Source organism: Cygnus olor, chromosome 28 (assembly GCF_009769625.2).
Source record: "Cygnus olor isolate bCygOlo1 chromosome 28, bCygOlo1.pri.v2, whole genome shotgun sequence".
Classification (NCBI taxonomy): Eukaryota; Metazoa; Chordata; class Aves; order Anseriformes; family Anatidae; genus Cygnus; species Cygnus olor.
Genome location: NC_049196.1, coordinates 1,259,304 through 1,277,348, shown reverse-complemented (window position 1 = coordinate 1,277,348; position 18,045 = coordinate 1,259,304). Strand labels below are relative to the sequence as shown.

At 67.0% G+C, this 18,045-nt stretch overlaps 3 protein-coding genes across 3 annotated transcripts; 2 read left to right on the top strand and 1 right to left on the bottom strand.

The window, feature by feature from the left end:
• The first annotated feature begins 593 nt into the window (after positions 1-593).
• On the top strand, positions 594-3,558 carry ENSA (endosulfine alpha). Its single transcript, XM_040538950.1, has 3 exons — positions 594-769; positions 1,536-1,661; positions 2,423-3,558. The coding sequence occupies exons 1-3, from the start codon at positions 713-715 to the stop codon at positions 2,591-2,593; spliced, it is 354 nt and encodes a 117-aa protein (XP_040394884.1). The 5' UTR covers positions 594-712; the 3' UTR covers positions 2,594-3,558.
• A 3,365-nt stretch (positions 3,559-6,923) lies between these two features.
• Positions 6,924-11,775, top strand: MCL1 (MCL1 apoptosis regulator, BCL2 family member). Its single transcript, XM_040538935.1, has 3 exons — positions 6,924-7,483; positions 9,556-9,803; positions 10,185-11,775. Exons 1-3 carry the CDS (start codon positions 6,946-6,948, stop codon positions 10,299-10,301), a joined length of 903 nt encoding a protein of 300 aa, XP_040394869.1. The 5' UTR covers positions 6,924-6,945; the 3' UTR covers positions 10,302-11,775.
• A 2,992-nt stretch (positions 11,776-14,767) lies between these two features.
• ECM1 (extracellular matrix protein 1) lies at positions 14,768-17,586 on the bottom strand. The gene is made up of 5 exons (XM_040538586.1): positions 17,176-17,586; positions 16,684-17,034; positions 15,669-15,889; positions 15,090-15,178; positions 14,768-14,969 (listed from the first exon to the last, which is right to left on the bottom strand). The coding sequence occupies exons 1-4, from the start codon at positions 17,584-17,586 to the stop codon at positions 15,097-15,099; spliced, it is 1,065 nt and encodes a 354-aa protein (XP_040394520.1). The 3' UTR covers positions 14,768-14,969; positions 15,090-15,096.
• Between the last annotated feature and the right edge of the window lie 459 nt (positions 17,587-18,045).

The following is an 18,045-nucleotide window of genomic DNA, read 5'->3' as shown; positions in this document are numbered from 1 at the left end:
CACGGGGACATTTGGAGGCTATGGAGACATTGCAGGACATGAGAAAATTATGGGCCGTGGGATCAGCGCAGGGCCGTGGGGACGTTATAGGGCCACAAGGCTGTGGCGGGGCCATGGGGACATTACGGGGCCGTGTGGCCAGCGCAAGGCCATCAGGACGATGCCTCATTGAGGACACTGGGAGGGGCCAGTGGGGGTGCTTGGGGACACTGGGGGGGTACTGGGAGCACTGGGGGGTACTGGGAGCACTGGGGGACGCTGTGGGGCACTGGGAGCTCTGAGGGCTCCAAGGGGCGGCTGCGACCCGCCAGGAGGCGCCCGGGCCTGGTCCTGCAGCCGAGCCTAATCCCCGCCCCTCCCGCCCGCTCATTGGGCCCCCGACCTCAGTCCTTCTGCCTATTGGTTCTTTCCAGCGTCAATCAAGCTGAGGGGCTCGCCATCCCCGCTCACGCTGCCTCACTTCCCATTGGCCCGCCGCAGCTCCAGCCGGGGCGGCTAAGCCCCGCCCTTCTCCCCGCCCCCCGCGGGCGCTGATTGGTTGGCGATTATGTCAGCGCGCCCTCCTCCCCGCTCTCATTGGACGGCCGCCTGTCCGTCAGACTGCCGAGGCGGCAGGGGGCGGCAGCGGCCATTTTGGAGCAGAGAGCGGGGCCGGGCGGCGCGGAGGCAGAGCGGAGGCAGCGCGGATCCACCGGGGTCGCCGCTCCCTGCCATGGCCGCCCCGCTCGGCACCGGCACCCGCACGGAGGAACCCGGGCAGGAGAAACAGGTGGGAACCCCCGCGGCGAGCCCTCGGGGCTCCCTATTGGCTCGGCAACGCGTCAATCTTCACCTCCCCGCTCGCTGATTGCTTGCTGCCGCTTTCCTTCTCAGTAACGCCGACCTCTCATTGGCTGCGGGGCGGGCGTGGGGGGCGGGACTTCCGGGAGAGGCGGGGAAAAGGTGGCTTGTGGGGGAGGGGAGCGCGGGGGGTTGTGGGATAGTGGGGGTGCGGGGCCGGGGGCCGGGGGCCGGGGGCCGGGGGCCGGGGCCTCGGCCTCGGCCTCGGCCTCGGCCTCGGCCTCGGCCTCGGCCTCGCCGAGCTCTGGGCCCGGAGGACCCCTCGCAGGGCTCCCGGCTGGACCCCGCAGCCCCCGGGACGTGCCCGGGCCCCGCAGGGGGCAGCGGGGCGAAAAGGCCCGAGCCGTGCCCCGGGGGGATGCCGCAAGCAGCGGTGACAGCTGCCCCGGGCTTACCCGGGGGACCCGCCTGCACCGGCGCTGCCCGTGGGGCTCTGCTGCCCGAGCTCGGAGCACGCGAGCCCATCGCCGCGGTGCCACCGAGCCGGGTCCCCACCTGGCTCTGCCAGCACCAAGCCCCGCTGGCGGGGAGCAGCCGCGAGAAATGGCTCGGAACAGCCTCGTGCTCGGGGGAAGAAGCTCTTCCAGCGGCAGTCGGCAGCGTTTGAAGCCCGGCGGAGATCCCGTTGCGGTGTCGCGGGTGCGTTTTGTTTCCCCGCGGGGCCGGAGCGCCTTCAGTCCCCTCTCGTTTTTCAGGATGCGCAAGAGAAGGAAATCGTCATCCCTGAGAGAGCGGAAGAGGCGAAGCTGAAGGCGAAATACCCCAATCTGGGCCAGAAGCCCGGAGGCTCCGACTTCCTGATGAAGAGGCTGCAGAAAGGGGTATTTATTGCTCGGCCACGACCTCTTCTCCCTTCCCCAGGCTCTGCCCTGGTGCAAAGGGCACGGGGAACGCCAGCGAGTCAGAGAGCCGCACCTCAGCATAAAACCTCTCACCGCGCTCCCTGGAAAAGTAATTAAATCCTCCTCCGAGAGCCGGCTGTAGCCGCTGGGGTTGCTGCTGCTGGCTCTCCTCCTCGCAGAGGCTGGGGCAGGAAACCCAAATCCCTTCTGAGCTCCCCAGCTCCGAACGCACGATGGCTCCTCGCCGCCGCGCTGGGGCTGGCTCGGTGCTGCCTTCCCCGCGGCCGGAGCGGCCTCTGCGCCTGCTCTCTCACCGACACAAACGCTGGGAACGTTGGGTTCAGGTGCCAGTTCCTAAAGCGAGCAAAAAAAAAAAAAGAAAAAAAAAAAGAGGGTTACTTAATTGCTTGGCGCGAGGCAGGCTTTTTTCCCTGCTCGGTGTCGGCCGCGGGGTCCTGTCCGCCACCTGCGTGGCGCCAGCAGAAGCCCTGGCGCGGGCCAGGCTGTGCTGCCTGGGGCGAAAATCCCGCCTTTGTGCCGGCGGGCCGTCTGTTCGCCGCCCGGCATGGGCTGGATCAGCTGCGCCTTTCCCCTTGCGGTCTGGTTTTGTGTACCGCCCCTGGCAGCACCGTAAAGAACCTCGCTCGTGGCCCCACGCGCGCGTCTCGGCCGTCCCCCGCTGCGAGTGCCGCGAACCTCTTCAAAGTAACCCAAGCCCCCCCCCCTCCCCTCTTTTTCAGCAAAAATACTTCGATTCCGGCGACTACAACATGGCCAAGGCGAAGATGAAGAACAAGCAGCTGCCGAGCGCGGGGCCCGACAAGAACCTGGTGACGGGCGACCACATCCCCACGCCGCAGGACCTCCCGCAGCGAAAATCCTCGCTTGTGACCAGCAAGCTGGCCGGGTAGCCTGCGCTCACAGGCTGGGGTTTTTTTTTTTTGTTTGTTTGTTTGTTTGTTTTTTCTCCTCGTTTTCCTTTTTTCTTTTGGTTAATCGGATTGAACTTCACTGTACCGTAGGGCTGGGAGCACCAGAATCCACGTAGCTTATGAGTATTTACGGCAAACACGCACCAAGCCCTAGAAGAGGCGTCGGTAGCCCGGGACGCGCTTGGCGGATGGGGTCGGGCAGTTCCTTTTAGCGAGCCGGTTTGCTGCCTCCGTTTTCCCCCTGTTGGGAACCATCCCTGCTTGCGGAGGTGACTTTTTTTTTTTTTTGATTTATTTTTATTTATTTCTTTCCCCCCCCTCCCCCCCCTTGCCTTTTTGTTTCGGGCTTGAAAAACAAAGCGAGGGCGCGGGGCACGCCGCCTGCTCGGCGCGCGCGCCGTCCGCTCCGCGCGGTCGAGGGGCTTTGTGCGGGGTCAGTGGAAGGGCCCCGAGGGCTGCGCTGAACCCGCCCCGAGTTCTGTACCCCCCCCCCCCGCCCTGCTTCCAGAAGCAAGGGGAGGGCGAGCGGACGCCGTTGGCTTTAGGGGTTCCCAGGGGGACAGGAGAAAACGGCAGGAGGGAGGCAGCGGGCGGCGCCGCGCGCGGGGGTACGGCTTTCCTGGGGCGCCTTTCGAGCGCTGGCGCCGCGATCCCTGCCGGGGCTGCTCCCAACGCTCACGTTTGCCGCCGGGTGGTTCGGAGAGACCCCACGCGAGGGGATTTCGCTCCGCGGGGCAGGCGAGGAGCGTAGTGGGGACGGTTCCCTCCGTGGGGACAAGGAGTGGAGCGGGGCCGGGCTCGCCGTGTCCTCAGCTCCCCTCCGGGGTCCCTGCGCGACCCGGCCGGGGCCGCGGCTGCGCAGCCTCCTCGTGCTCCGCTGCCTGTCCCAGCTGCGTTGTAAATAGATAACGAATCGTATATATAAAAATATATATAATTTTGTACATCTTCATCTCTCCTCTTCTCCAGCGCGCCATGGTTTTAAGATAAAAATAAGGGGGAAGGGGAGGGGGGGGGGAGGAAAAGGCAAGAGAGGGGAAAAATGCAATGCGGGGCCGCCACGGGGGGAGGAAGCGACCGTGACGACAGAGGAGGAGAAGCAGCAAGAGCGGCTCCGGAACGCGACTGCGGCGTGGAGCGGGGTCACGTCCCTCTCTCGGGGTGCCCAGGGGCTTTTTTTTTCGGGGGGGGGGTGGGGCTCCGATGGGGTTTCTTTGAGGCAGGAGGGGCTGAGGCTGCTGAGCTCCTGCGGGCCGGAGGGGGGGGCAGGTGAAAACCCTGGGGGGCTTCAGCAGGTTGGCCGAGCAGCGTTTGCCCGTCATTCATCCCCCTCCTTTGGGGGGGGGGGGCGCTGAAGCACCCCTGTCCCCCCCCCATAGGGTGCCGGGGGCCACTGGGGACACCCGGACCCGTCCCCTTGTGCCGAGCTGCCCCAGCACCGCAACGTTTCTCGGCTGAGCAGCCCCAGGAGGGGGGGCACCGGGAGAGGTTTCCCCCTCCCGCCTTCCAGAGGAGCCCCAACCCCGTCTCCGGGCCGTGCGCCGGGGGTTCCCGGTGCCCCCCGGTGCCCCCCGCTCCCATTTTCCCCCCCCCCCCCGGCCCCGCATCGGCCGTTTCACGACCCCCGACCCCAAAGCAGGGGCCTGGGCCGGGCGTTTGAGCGGGGACGCGCTGTTCCAGGCCGGTGCCAAGCGTGCGCCGGGGTTTGTTTGTGCTGCGAAGCTTGGCACCGCCGGGGAAATATGTGCCGGGCGCTGCCCCGAGCTGCCGGGACGAGCCGAGCTCGCCTCCGTTATCGCTCCCGCTGCCAAGAATTCGTTTCCCGACAAGGCCGCGTTCCCCGGGGGCCGCGGGAAGGGGGGGGGTTGCGGGGCCGGGATTCGCCTCGCCGGGCTCGCAGCCCGGTCCCGCTGCTCGCGGGGACGGAGAGGAGCCGGTGACGGGGCCGGGGGTGCGCGGGGACGGACGCGCGTCGTCCCCGGTTCTTTTAGGGTCTGGGGGTAAAAGCGCGTCAGGGCGCTCGGGACAAGGCCGTGCCCTGCGCTAACCGCAGCTTCCTCCTCCGCCGTCCCCGCCAGCGGGTGGTGACGCTCGGGATGGTGACGGAGGCTTCGCTTCGGGGCCCCCCCACCCCCCCACCCCCAAAAAAAAACACCGGCAGCTCCCTGGGGTCCTCGCTGCCCAACCCGGAGGAGGAAAAACCCGCTTGAGGGGCTCTGTCGGGATTTCCTCCCCACGTTTTAACCCCCCCCCCCCCCCCCACGGCCGGAGTTTCCCCCCCATCCCACGGCCACCTGCAGCGGGGTCGGGCAGGGATTTCCACGGCCCTTTTCGGGGGGGGGGGGGGGGCGTTCGCTTTCCCCGCTGCCCGAAGGAACCAGAAAGCGGCCCCGTGCCCGGCGTCCCGCTTTCGTCACGTCGCGGTGACGCTGCGGCCGGGGCTGGCATCGCCTTCGCGGGGAGGACGCCGGTGGCCTTTGGACGGGGTGGCAGCGGGGCACGGCCCCTCCTGCGGGGCAACATCCCCACCTCCCAAAGGGGGACGCGCGAGGCGGGGGGGGCGAATTTTGGCCCCCATTTCCAGCGTCCTGCCCCTGTTTCGGCACAAAATCCTGATGAGGCTGGGGGGGGGGGGGATTGGGGTTGAGCCCCAAAGCCCCTCAGTTGCTTGGGTTTGCCCCGGGATGGGGACACCGGGGATGTGGGGGCACCGGGGATGGGGGATAACGGGAACATTGGGCACTGGGGATGGGGGTAATGGGGACGTGGGGGCACCAAGGATGGGGGCATCAGGGGTGTGGGGACACCGGGGACGTGCGGGCACTGGGGATGGGGGCACTGGGGATGTGGGACACCAGGAATGCGGGATAATGGGGACGTGGGGGCACCGGGGATGGGGGCATCAGGGGTGTGGGGACACCGGGGACGTGCGGGTACTGGGGATGGGGGCACCGGGGATGGGGGGGCACCAGGAATGGGGGATAACGGGGATGTGGAGGCACCGGGGATGGGGACATGAGGGGTGTGGGGATAACAGGGATGGGGGTAACAGGGACAAGGGGGCACTGGGGATGGGGGTATTCGGGGACATCAGGGGTTTGGGGACACCAGGAACGTGTGGGTACTGGGGATGGGGGATAACGGGGATCTGGGGGCACCGGGGATGGGGACATGAGGGGAGTGGGGATAACAGGGATGGGGGATAACGGGGACGTTGGGCGCTGGGGATGGGGGATAACGGGGACGAGGGGGCACCGGGGATGGGGATATCAGGGGTGTGGGGACACCGGGGGCGTGCGGGCACTGGGGGTGGGGGCACCAGGAATGGGGGATAATGGGGACGTGGGGCACTGGGGATGGGGGTAATGGAGACAAGGGGGCACTGGGGATGGGGGTAACGGGGATGTGGGACACCAGGGATGGGGGTAACAGGGGTGAGGGGGCACCGAGGATGGGGACATCAAGGGTGTGGGGACACCAGGGACATGCAGGCACCAGGGATGGTGGCACTGGGGATGTGGGGGCACCGGGAATGGGGTTAATGGGGACGTGGGGGCACCGGGGACGGGGACATGAGGGGAGTGGGGATAACAGGGATGGGGGATAATGGGAACGAGGGGGCACCGGGGATGGGGGTAACGGGGACATGGGGGCACCGGGGACGGGGACATCAGGGGTGTGGGGACACCGGGGGCGTGCGGGCACTGGGGGTGGGGGCACTGGGGACTGGGGGGGCACCGGGGATGCGGAGATACCACGGATGGGGGCAGGGGGCCGTGGGATATTGGGGCCGTGGGGACACCGGGGCCGTGCAGGTCCCGGGGACACCGGCGCGGCCACGGCGTTTTCCTGCCCGGGCCCGGCGGCGCCAGCACCCCCGTGGCGCCTTCCCCGTCCCTTTTCCTACAACCCGGGGCGGATTTGGGGTCGCCCAAACCTCCCGGGGCGGGGGGTGGGGGGTTAGGCGGCACCCGGTGACTGGACCCCCCCCCCCCCCCCCCTTCCCCCCTCCCCGGTGCCCGGCTCCCGCTGCTGAGGACGTGGCGGGGAGCGGGGGCGGGGGCCGGATCCCGGGATAAACGCCGGGAACGGGGGGGGAAGGAGGAGGAGGAGGAGGAGGAGGAGGAGGAGGAGGAGGAGGAGGAGGAGGAGGAGGGGGTCGGGATCCGGCCCCGGGGGGGAGGCGGAGCCGGGCCGGAAGCGGAACCGGCTCGCCCCGTGCCCCGCCCCGGCCTCTCCCCCCCCCCTCCCCCCTCCCGGCGGCGTCACGGCGCCCATATAAAGGGCCGCCCGCCCCGCTCCCGAAGCCGCCCCGGGGCTCTCCCGCCGCCATGTTCGCCCTGCAGCGCAACGCCCTCATCGGCTTCAACCTCTACTGCGGCGGCGGAGGGGGGCCCGGGGGCCCGGCTTCGCCCGGGGGGGACCCGGCCCCGTCGCCCCCTTCTTCCCCCCCCGGCCCCGCCGCCGCCCCGGGGCCGGTACCCGGTGCCCCCTGCTCGCTCCTTTTTGGCCCCGGGGCCCCTCCCCGCTCGCCGTTCGGTTCCGCCGCTCCCCGGTCGCCGCCGTTGTGGAGCCCCGAGGAGGAGCTGGACGGTTGCGAACCCGAAGCCGAGCGGGGACCCGGCGGGGAGTCGATGCCCGGGACCCCCCCGGAGCTACCGACCGACGAGCTGAGGCAGGACTCGTTAGAGCTCATCCTCCGGTACCTCCGGGAGGCGGCGGGGGAAACGGAACCGGGCTTGAAAAAGTTTTTACCGGGTCTTTTGGGGAGGCCCGGGGGGGCGGGGGACGGCGTGATGGAGAAAGCGCTGGAAACCCTGCGGAGGGTCGGGGACGGAGTCATGGAGAAACACGAGCTGGCCTTCCAAGGTGAGCTGCCGGGCCTTAACGGGGGGTTACCGGGCTTACCGGGGGCTGGGAGCTTCCCCCCCCCCCCCGCCCCCTACCGGAGCCGAGCGGGTTAAAAGCGGCAGCCGGTGGCCGAAAACGAACCCGAACTTTGCCCGAGGTTGGGGCGGGGGGGGGGGGGGGGGGGAGGAAAAAACCGACAAAAAAACAAACCTCGCCGTGGCTGCGCCGTGCTGATAACCCGGTTACCGATTAAACGGGGCCCGCCCGGGCTCTTGGCCCCGAGCCCGGTGGTTTTACCGGAACCCACCCCAAAAATTCCAACCCCCCCCCCCCCCCCCTTCCCGGGTCCGGTGCGGTCCCGAAATAGCCCCAAAAACGCCAGCCCCGGTGGCCCCGGGTGAGCAGGTGGCGGCGGGGGGGGGGGTCGGGGCCGGTTTTTGGTAACCCCTCGTCCTTGGGGGAGCGGGGAGGATTGGGCAATTTTGGGGTGGTTTTCCTGGAATTCGGGGGGCGAGTTTCTGGGGAGAGCCCGAAATTTCGGAGCGGCTTCCCGGAACTCGGACGCGAGTTTTCGGGGAGCGGCGAGAAGTGGAAATTTTGGGCTGGTTTCTCGGAACTTGGAGGCGAGAGTTGTGGGGGAGCGGTGAGAACGGGTCTCTTTGGGTCGCTTTTGTGGATTTTTCGGAGCGAGCCCTTTGGGGACCGGAAAGAACCGACCCTATGGGGCTGGTTTTGCTTAACTCCGAGAAAAGTCCTCGGGGACTGAGGAGATTGGGTTATTTTGGGCTGGTTTTGTGGAATTCGGAGGCAAGCCCTTGGGGACCGGGGAGAATTGACCATTTTGGGGCTGGTTTCGTGTAACTCGGATGTGGGTTCTTGGAGACCCTTCGGAACTGCCCGTTTTGGGTCAGTTTTGCGTAACTCGGAAGCGAGCCCTTGGATGGGGAAGAACCGACCATTTTGGGCCGGTTTCACGTAACTCAGAAGTGAGACTTCTTAAGAGCAGCAAGGACCAAGCGTTTGGGGTCCGTTTGATGTAACTCAGCGGTAAATCCTCGGGGACCAGCGGGATCTGACCATTTGGGGTCACTTTTGGGTGACTCGGAGGCAAGTTCTCAGGGACGGGTGAGATTTGCCCATTTTGGGTCAGTTCCGTGGAACTCAGAGGCGAGTCCTCGGGGACCAGTGAGAACTGCCCATTTTGGGTCACTTTTGTGTAACTCAGAAGCGAGCCCTTGGGGGCGGGGAGGAACCGACCATTTTGGGCTGGTTTCACAGAACTCAGCAGCGAGACTTTTTTTTCTTTTTAATAAGACGAGCGAGAACCAAGGGTTTGGGGTCAGTTTCATGCAAGTCCTCGGGGGGGGGCCCGGTGAGATTTGGCCGTTTTGGGCTGGTTTCACGCGACTCAGAAGCAAGTCCCCTGCGCCAGCACCAGCTGGGGCTGGGCTCCTGCTGGTGCTGAGCTCCTGCTGGTGCCGAGCACGGCCCTGCCCGGCCCAGGAGGGCGATGTCCTCGCTGCCTCCTGAGCCAGCCTGCGGTGAGACGCCGCCCCCTCCCGCAGCAGGATGTTACAGTTTTATTTTAAAAAATGCAAAGGGTTTCGAGCTGTCCCCCCCCCCACCCCTTCCCTCATCGCCCTGGTGGGCAAGATTTGGGGTTTAACTGCCCCGGCCGAATTCACGGGGTGCTGGCAAGGAGACCACGCTCAGGAGGGGCGTGTGGGTCACGGGGAGCTGGCCACCGAGGCTCCTGTAGGGACGTTACCTTCGTGCGTGCAGAAAAGGAACTGGCTCCAGGAAGGCTTCCTGTTGGTTTGAGCAATAACAAGCGGTGCCTTTCGGTTTCGTAAGGGCTTGTTTGCTTATTCATGAGGGGGCACTGCAGGTCACGCCGGGGAATTTTTGTTGTTCCAGTCACTGCACCCACCTTCACGCCGCGGCGAAGGGGCAGGGCTGGTGCCAAGCCTCGGGGGGGGCGGCTCACCGGGGCCCCTCGCAAGGTTGGAGGGGGGGGGAAGAGCTGGAATTGGTTTTTCTGCCTGGGGTTTTGCTCTGCGCGCCTGTCTCTGAGCCAGCGTCTCTTGCAGGAATGCTTCGCAAGCTGGAAATCAAGAAGGAGGAAGACCTGCAGTCTGTGGGTGAGGTGGCGGCCCACGTTTTCAGCGACGGAGTGACGAACTGGGGGCGAGTCGTCACGCTCATCTCCTTCGGTGCCTTTGTCGCCAAGCACCTGAAGAGCATAAAGCAGGAGAAGTGCATCGGCTCCTTGGCCAGGATCATCACGGACGCGCTCGTCTCATCCAAGCGCGAGTGGCTGCTGAGCCAGGGAGGCTGGGTGAGTCACTGCCTGTCCTGAGCCCTTGCGAGCCTTTTTTGGAACAATTTGATCTTTTCCTCTTTCCGTCACCCGCTGGGTGACAGCCACATGTGTCAGCGGAACACGAGATGAGTCACTATTCCAGTTAAAACCGCCGCTGAGACACCTAGCCAGAGCGCCGGGGCGGCAGCGGCGCCTTTGCCCTAGTTGCTTGTGGCAGCCCTGACCCCAAAGCGCGCCCTGCCCCCGGAGGAGGAGGTGGTGTCCCCGGAGCGAAGCCATGCGGGGTGCCCCGAGCTTGCCCGCGGCCGTGCTGGCTCCTGGCCTTGCTCCGGGAGAGCCGTTCCCTGGAGAGGGGTGGCTGGCAGGGAGGTGACCGTCCCTTCTTTTCCCCCGTAGGAGGGCTTCGTCGACTTCTTCCGAGTGGAAGACCTAGAAGGCAGCATCAGGAACGTGCTGATGGCGTTCGCAGGAGTGGCGGGACTGGGAGCGAGCTTGGCCTACATGATCCGGTGAGCCCCGGCACGCTGCAGAGGTGCGGAACTCTGGGTGGCCCGGCTCTGCTTGGAGCTGGCGAGCCGGTCACTTCCTCCTGTGCGTATTTATGAAGCCAGACTCGAGTGACCCTAGAAGAATACCTAGGCATCCCCTGAGCAATCCTTTCCTACGAAGGAAGGCGTGTTCCGGTCAGATTGAGGGTACCAACGAGGATTATTGCTTTGGGAGCAGCAAGCGGAAGAGTTGGTTGATGATCCGCTTCGTTTGAGAGCGTGAGGACAGAAAGCCCGAGTGGGACTGCTTCAGTTTTACCCCGGCGGGAAGCAATCCGCTCGGCGAGCCAGCGAGCGCCGGCGGCTCCTGTCTGGACTGAAGCCCTCCCGGGCTCGGCGCGGCGGCCGCGTGTGGAGCAGACGCTTCAGAGCCGGCGTTTCTGGCGAGAGCGGCTCCTCCGTCGGAGCTTCGAGTGCCGGGCGTGGTGCGAGCCCGTCGCCGTCTCCTGAAGGAGCAGAGCCCGGGGTGCCCGCGCCGCCCTCGGGGGCTGTAACCAGGTGGCAGAGAGCAGCCAGGCGGGCAGACCGGGGCTGGCGCGGCGCGGTAACCGCAGGCAGCTGCAGCCCGGCCGGGCTGGCCTGTCTGACTGCTCTCGCTGCGCCGCCGCGACTCGCCACACAGGCAGTTTAAAAATAGGGAGTGCACTTGTGGGTATTTAAAAAAAAAAAAAAAACACAAACAAAAACAACAAAAAAAAACGAACCACGGGCTGGAGAAAGCTGTAAAGAACCTGTAAATACTTCCAAGCTGTAGAATATGTACATATTTTTTTTTACAGAGCTAACAATGCGAAGGCGGGGGGGTTGAGCGTGACGGAGCTGCTTACGGGCGCGCTGTACTTCACCCCTCGTGAAGTAGCGTGGTTGTGGCGAAGCCTTCGGCCTCGACTCCGAGTGAGCCCTTCACAGATGCACTCGAGCCAAATTGCCAGGGAGCGCAGCAAGGAGCTGGGGGCCTGGGGGACGCGCGTTGTGCCCACAGCTTGCTGGCAACAGTTGGTGTTCCTGTTTTTTTTTATTTTTATCTCTTTTTTTTTTTTTTTTTGTTTTTTCTAGTTCTTCTAGTAGATGGGGGAACTGGGGAAGTTGGTATCAGTTACTTCCTTCTCTCCCCTCTAATTTTGATCCCCTAAGCAGCGAGTCGAACGAAGCTGGTATTTGAATGTAAGCGTTCTGCAGCAGAATCCAAAGCTCGGCGCCTCCGCCAGGGCCAGCCCCGCCTGCTCCAACCGTGGATCGGTTGGGTCCTGGGGCAGCTCAGCCCCGCAGAAACGGGGTCCTGAGCAGCGAGAGGGGAGAGAAGGTGCCCACGGTGCTTGACCTGCAGCCTGAGCGGTGCCCCACGGAAATGTGAGCGGGGAGCTGGAGGGCAGCGGTCGCCAGGCCTGCTTGTGTGCTGAGCAAGCACTTAGTTTTGTCAATAAATGTCTTCACTTCAATCCCCTGGCATGAAACTTGCCGTTTCCTGGGCTGAGATGGGGATGCGCGAGCAGAGCAGGGCCTTCAGCACTCCCCCGGTGTAAGGGAGCGCGGATGCTGCCCTGGGGATCCCCTGCAGCCCCGTGCTTGACGGAAAAACCACCTTGCAGGGCCCTGCCTGTGCTTCTCGGGGCCCTCCACAGCCGGGAAGTTCCTCGGAGGTGGGGAAAGTCCACGAGCGGCCGCTGCCAGCCTCTGAGAGCTGCTGGGGTGGTGGAGGAGCTGCCGCCGCCCGGCTCCGGCCACGTTGGACTTGGACTGGGGCCGCAGCAGCGGCTGCTGCCACCTCAGTTTCAATTCCTGCAGAGCCAGGGGAGGAAGAGGAGGAGGAGGAAGACGGAGGCTGGGAGGAAACCCCACAGCGGGGTCCTGCAGCTGCAGCCAGGCTTTTGGGGCTGCGTGGGGGGGGGCGCCTCGGCTCCGTGCTTCCCTTCCTGGAAGCCGAGGGGGGGAGCGGAGCTTCCCCTGCCCCGCGGCTTTTCGGAGAAGCGGGGCCGCGTTCCGCGAACGCCCGCGGAAGTTGCGGGGGGGGGGGGGGGGGAGGAGGGGAGCGGACGGGGAGGGCCCTGAGGCCCCCGCGAGCCGCCCACGGGAGCTGGGCCCTGAGGCCCCGGGAGCCGCTCACGGGCCCCGGTTGGCGCGGGGGGGCGGCGGGGCCCGGCCCTGTGCAGGCTCCGGGCCCGGTGCAGGCCCCGCTGGGCCGCGGCCTCCCCCCCCCGTTGCCATGGAGACGCGGCACTTCCGGGAAGGGGCGTGGCCACGCCCCCCCTCCCGCCCGCCATTGCTATTTCTGCCCCGGCCCCGCCCAGCAACAGCGCCAGCCAATGGCGCGCGCTCACGTGACCGCTTCCAGGAACCCGCGCCCATCCCCCCCCCATGCCCCGCGTGGCGCCGCCGCCCTTCCCCTCCCCCCCCCCCAACCCGCGCGAGACCGCGGGGCTCCGTGGGGAGGGGTCACGTGACGGGGGGCGTCGGGGGGCGGGGCCCTGCAGCTCCGGGCGGGGGGGGGGGGGCGGGGGGGACGGGGGGGGGCACGGCCCCTTCCCCAGCTCGGGGAACCCGTGTCCGTACTGGGGTCCCCAGCTGGTGCCCCGTGTCCCGTACTGGTGTCCCATACTGCTGTCCCATACTGGTGTCCCGTACTGGTGTCCCGTACTGGTGTCCCATATCCTGTACTGGTGTCCCGTACTGGTGTCCCATACTGCTGTCCCATACTGGTGTCCCATACTGGTGTCCCGTACTGGTGTCCAGTACTGGTGTTCCGTACTGGTATCCCATGTCCCGTACTGGTGTCCTGTACTGGTGTCCCGTACTGGTGTCCCATACTGCTGTCCCATACTGGTGTCCCATACTGGTGTCCCGTACTGGTGTCCCGTACTGGTGTTCCGTACTGGTATCCCATGTCCCGTACTGGTGTCCCATACTGGTGTCCAGTACTGGTGTCCCATGTCCTGTACTGGTATCCCATACTGGTGTCCCATACTGGTGTCCCGTACTGGTGTCCCGTACTGGTATCCCGTACTGGTGTCCCATACTGGTGTCCCATGTCCTGTACTGGTGTCCCGTACTGGTATCCCGTACTGGTGTCCCGTACTGGTGTCCCATGTCCTGTACTGGTGTCCCGTACTGGTGTCCCATACTGGTGTCCCGTACTGGTGTCCCATGTCCTGTACTGGTATCCCATACTGGTGTCCCATACTGGTGCCCCATACTGGTGTCCCATACTGGTGCCCCATACTGGTGTCCCGTACTGGTGTCCCATGTCCTGTACTGGTGTCCTGTACTGGTGTCCCGTACTGGTGTCCCATACTGGTGTCCTGCAATGGTAACCCATACTGGTGTCCCGTACTGGTATCCCATACTGGTTTCCCGTACTGGTATCCCGTACTGGTATCCCGTACTGGTTTCCCGTACTGGTTTCCCGTACTGGTGTCCCGTACTGGTGTCCTGTACTGGTGTTCCATACTGGTGTTTTATACTGGTGTCCCGTACTGGTGTCCCGTACCGGTGTCCCATACTGGGACACACGGGCCACAACGGGGGGGCTGCAGGATAGCCCCCTGACAACCCCCCCACCCCCCCCCAGCTCCCTCCAGCAGAGGGTGCTGTGCTCCAGGCAGCCTACTGGGAGCACTGGGAGGGGCTGCAGGGCACTGGGGGGCACTGGAGGGGGGGGGGTTGGTAGGTCACTGGGAGCACTGGGAACACTGGTGCCCTAGAACACCTTTTCCAGTGTTCTGCAAAGCCAGATTTTGGCCCTGGGGGGGGGGGGGGGTTGAAACTACCCAAAGTGCCCTCAGCCCCCCCCCAACCCCCCCCCAAAACTCCCCAAATCCCCCCCCAAACCCCATGCAGCCTTCGGGGGGGGGGGGGGGGGGGGGGGGGTGGGGGGGGGGGCAGAAAGGGGGTGTGAAAGGGGGGGGGGGGTAAAATGGGGGGGGGGGAATGGGGGTGTAAAATGGGGGGGGGTGTCAAATGGGGGGGGAAATGGGGGGGGGGGAGGTAAATGGATGGGTGCAGCCGTGGGATTGGGGCCACTCACCCCTGTGCCTCCCCCCCCCCACACCTCGAGAGCTCAATGCACATGGGATGGGGTTGGGAGAGGTACTGGGGCTACTGGGAGGACGGCACTGGAGATACTGGGAGGACTGGGAGGGGGTCCAGTTGGGGTCGGCGGCGCCGTGAGGGGGGGGGGGGTGCCACGGGCCCGCCCCGGACACGCGTGGGTGCGGGCCTGGGCGCACCCCGCTCCACAAACACGCCGGGACCCAGCCCCGGTGCGACACCCCGCAAACACGCACACGCCCGGCACACCCCAAAACACCCCCCCCAACCCCCAAAAACACCCCAAAACACCCCCCCCCAACCCCAAAACTCCCCCAAATCCCCCCCCCCCCCCAAATCCAACAGCCACGCCGTTCCCCCAAACAAAACACGACTCCCCCCCCGGGAGCAGGTTGAGGCCTCGCGTCCTTTATTGCCTGGTGGCCCCTACTGGGGGTGGCCGGGGGCCGGGGGGGGGCACGGCGGCGGCCAGCGGGACCCCCCCCAGGTAGCGCTCGGCGAAGCAGCGGTGCCGCTCGGGGCCCCCCCGCAAGCAGCAGGCCCGGGGGTCCCGCCAGGAGGCGCAGACGTCGTCGATGCTTTGGGAAAGCTGCGGGGAAATAATTAATTAATTGATTAATTAGGGGGGACGGTCATCAAGGCGGGGGGGGGGGGGGGGTTAACACCATGAATATCATCCCCCCCCCCCCCCCCCCCCCAATATACTCACCTGTTCCTCAGCACAGGGGCTTTGCTCCTCGGGGGGGCAACGCGCAGCACGCGGAGGTCACAGCCTCCAGCAGCTCCGGTACCGGACGCCTGGGGAGGGGGGCACGGGTCAGTGACTGGGGGGGGGCTCCCGTGTCCTGTGTCTGTCCGTCCGTCCCCCCCCCCCCCCCGGTGCCCATCCAGTGACTGGGGGGGGGGGGGGCTCCGGCGTCCTGTGTCCGGCTCCCCCCGGTGTCCATCCAGTGGATGGGGAATGGGTGGGTGGGGGGCTTGGGGGCGGGGGGGGGGGTCATGGGAGGGTCCTGAGGGCAATGGGAAGGCAGGGAGATGGGGGGGGTGGGGTGGGGTCCCTGGGAAGTTTGGGGGGCGGGGTGGGCTGAGGAAATGCAGGGGGGGGGGGTGTGTGACCCAGGGACATTTAGGGGAGGGGGACAGAGAGATGGGGAGGGTGTCCCAGGGCTATGGGGAGGGGGTCCCGGGGCTATGGGGAGGGTCAGGGAGATGTCGGAGGGGGTCCCGGGGTTATGGGGTGCACCCCCCCCCACCCCCCACCCCCCCCCCACCCCCCCCCATCACCCACTTCTTGCTGAGCAGCCGCATGGGGCCGCAGAGGGTGCGGAGCATGGCGGGGCCCAGCCGGGCCAGGCTGACGTTGTGCAGCTCGCGGTCGTAGGCAGGGTGGGGGGCGGCGGCGGCGAAGCAGCGGCTGCGGGCACGGCCCCCTCCCCGCTGGCAGCAGCGGTGCTGGCCCGTCTTCACCACCCCTTCCTCCCGGCAGTAGCGATCCAGGCCCTTCTGCCACTGTGGGGCCGTGGAGGAGTCGCGTCCTTGCCCGTCCCCACCCCAACCACAAACCCCCCCCCCCCCACCCTCCGTGTCCCCCTCCCCAGATACCCCAGGACCCTCCTGGGACACCCGGTGCCCCCTCAGGACAACATCGCATCACCCCCACCCCCGCCCCAACACCATCAAGACACCAGTGTCACCCCCCGTTGGGACACCTTGGGTCTTCTCCAGACACATGCATCACCCCCCCGGGACACCTGTGTCACCCCCCCCCCCCCCCGGGACACCAGTGCCACCCCTTGGGACACCTGTGACACTCCCAAGACAGCTGTGGCACCCCCCCCCTCCCCCCCGGGACATCTGTGTCCGTCCCCCCCCCCCCGGCCTTTGGTGCCACCCCCAAGACATTTGTGTCACCCCCTTGGGACACCTGTGCCACCTCCCCAGGACACTTGGGACACCCCTTGGGACACCCATGTTAACACCCCCCCCCCCCCCCCCCCCCCCCCCCCCCCGGACACCTGTGCTACCCCCAAGACAGCTGTGCCACCCCTGGGGACACCCACGTCACTCCCTAGGACACCCATGACACCCCCTTGGGACACCAATGACACCCATGACACCCCCCCTAGGGCACCCATGTCACCCCCTAGGGCACCCACGTCACCCCCGAGGACACCAAGACCCCCCCTAGGACACCCATGTCACCCCCTAGGGCACCAAGACCCCCCCCCAGGACACCCATGTCACCCCCTAGGGCACCCGCGTCACTCCCCAGGAGCCCCGCGCCCCCGTCCCCCGACACTCACGGCGGCGTGGGCGCACTCGAGGCTGGCGTTGTGGCAGCAGCGGCCGAAGTCGCGCTCCAGGCGGGTGTGGAAGCGCACGCGAGGCCCGGGGAGGCCGCGGGGGCCGGGCCGCAGCCCCCGCAGGCGGCAGATGTTGTCCATGTTGGTGGCCGTGGGCTCGCCGGGGGGGAAGGACGGCTCGCTGGAGACGTCCCACACGGTCACCTCGGTCACCTCGGTGATCTGGGTGGCCGCGGCGGTGGTGTCGGCGAAGCAGCGGCGCCGCGCGGCCCCGTGCCGGCGGCAGCAGTGGAACTGGCGCGTCTTCACCCCAAACTCGTCATCGCAGAAGCCGTCCAGGACATCGGTCCACTGCCGGAGGGGGCGTTGGGGGGGGGGGGGGACGGACACAAAGGGGACGGGGTCAGGCCGTGTGTCCCTACCCCGAGCTGTGTAGGGACAAGGAGGGTTTGGGGGGGGGGTTTGGGGGGGGGGGTGGGGGTCCGGACTCACGGCGCGGCGGGCGCAGGGCAGCGGGGACGGGCGGCGGCAGCAGCCGTCGAGGCGAGGCCAGAAGGCGTTGAGCGCGTCCACCTGCCTGCGGAGGTGGGCGAAGGCGGCGGGGGGCAGCGAGGGCCGGGGGGCTCGGGGATCAGGGTGGGGCTGCGGCAGTAGCGGTGCAAGGCGTCGGGCAGGGGCCAGGCCGGGGGGAAGCCCTCCAGGGTGCTGCCCCACGAGGAGGTGCCGATGGTGTCGGGGGAGTCCGGGGACGAAGGCGCCCGGGGCCGAGGGGGGTTCTTGGCCGCCTCCACGACGTGGGGGGGCGGCTCGATGTCCTGCTCCTCCTGCATCACTGTGGGAACAGGGGGACGGGGGGGGGGGGGACGGGGGTGGTGGGCATGTGGTCCTGCCGCGCACACGCATCGCCCTCCCCAAAATGGAGGGGCACAGTGCTAAGGGGGTGACCCCCCCCCCCCCCAATCCCGGTCCTGGGTGTCCCTGTGTTCCCAGATGTCCTGTCCACCCCCCCCAACCCCCCCCCCCCCCATTTTTTTCTCTGGCCCTGCGTGCTCCCTGCATCCCTGGCCCCATGTCATCCTGCCCCCTCCTGTCCCCTCCTGTCCCCATCCCCAGCTGTCCCCTTGTCCCCTCCGCCTCCTCCAATCCCTGTGTCCTCCCCCTGTCCCCACGTCACCCCCCCCCCCCCCCATCCATGTCCCCATCGCTGGGAACCCCTCCTGTGCCCCCCACCCCCACGTCTCCTTCCCACTCCTGTCCCCATCTCCACCCCTTGGTGGGTGTCCCCATGTCGCCCCCCGTCCCCCCCCCCCCCAGTGCCCCGTCCCCACTCTCACCCTGCTGGATGTCATGGGGCTGCTCCTG

Bases quoted from the DNA above. Each gene is read 5' to 3' on its own strand.
- ENSA (XM_040538950.1), top strand. From the start codon at position 713: ATGGCCGCCCCGCTCGGCACCGGCACCCGCACGGAGGAACCCGGGCAG. The intron at 770-1,535 runs GTGGGAACCCCC...CTCGTTTTTCAG, and splicing joins AACCCGGGCAGGAGAAACAG to GATGCGCAAGAGAAGGAAAT. The intron at 1,662-2,422 runs GTATTTATTGCT...CCTCTTTTTCAG, and splicing joins TGAAGAGGCTGCAGAAAGGG to CAAAAATACTTCGATTCCGG.
- MCL1 (XM_040538935.1), top strand. From the start codon at position 6,946: ATGTTCGCCCTGCAGCGCAACGCCCTCATCGGCTTCAACCTCTACTGC. The intron at 7,484-9,555 runs GTGAGCTGCCGG...CGTCTCTTGCAG, and splicing joins ACACGAGCTGGCCTTCCAAG to GAATGCTTCGCAAGCTGGAA. The intron at 9,804-10,184 runs GTGAGTCACTGC...TTTCCCCCGTAG, and splicing joins TGCTGAGCCAGGGAGGCTGG to GAGGGCTTCGTCGACTTCTT.
- ECM1 (XM_040538586.1), bottom strand. From the start codon at position 17,586: ATGCGTGTGCGCGGCAGGACCACATGCCCACCACCCCCGTCCCCCCCC. The intron at 15,890-16,683 runs GTGAGTGTCGGG...ACGGCCCCACAG, and splicing joins TCGAGTGCGCCCACGCCGCC to TGGCAGAAGGGCCTGGATCG. The intron at 15,179-15,668 runs GTGGGTGATGGG...CCCCCTCCCCAG, and splicing joins ATGCGGCTGCTCAGCAAGAA to GCGTCCGGTACCGGAGCTGC.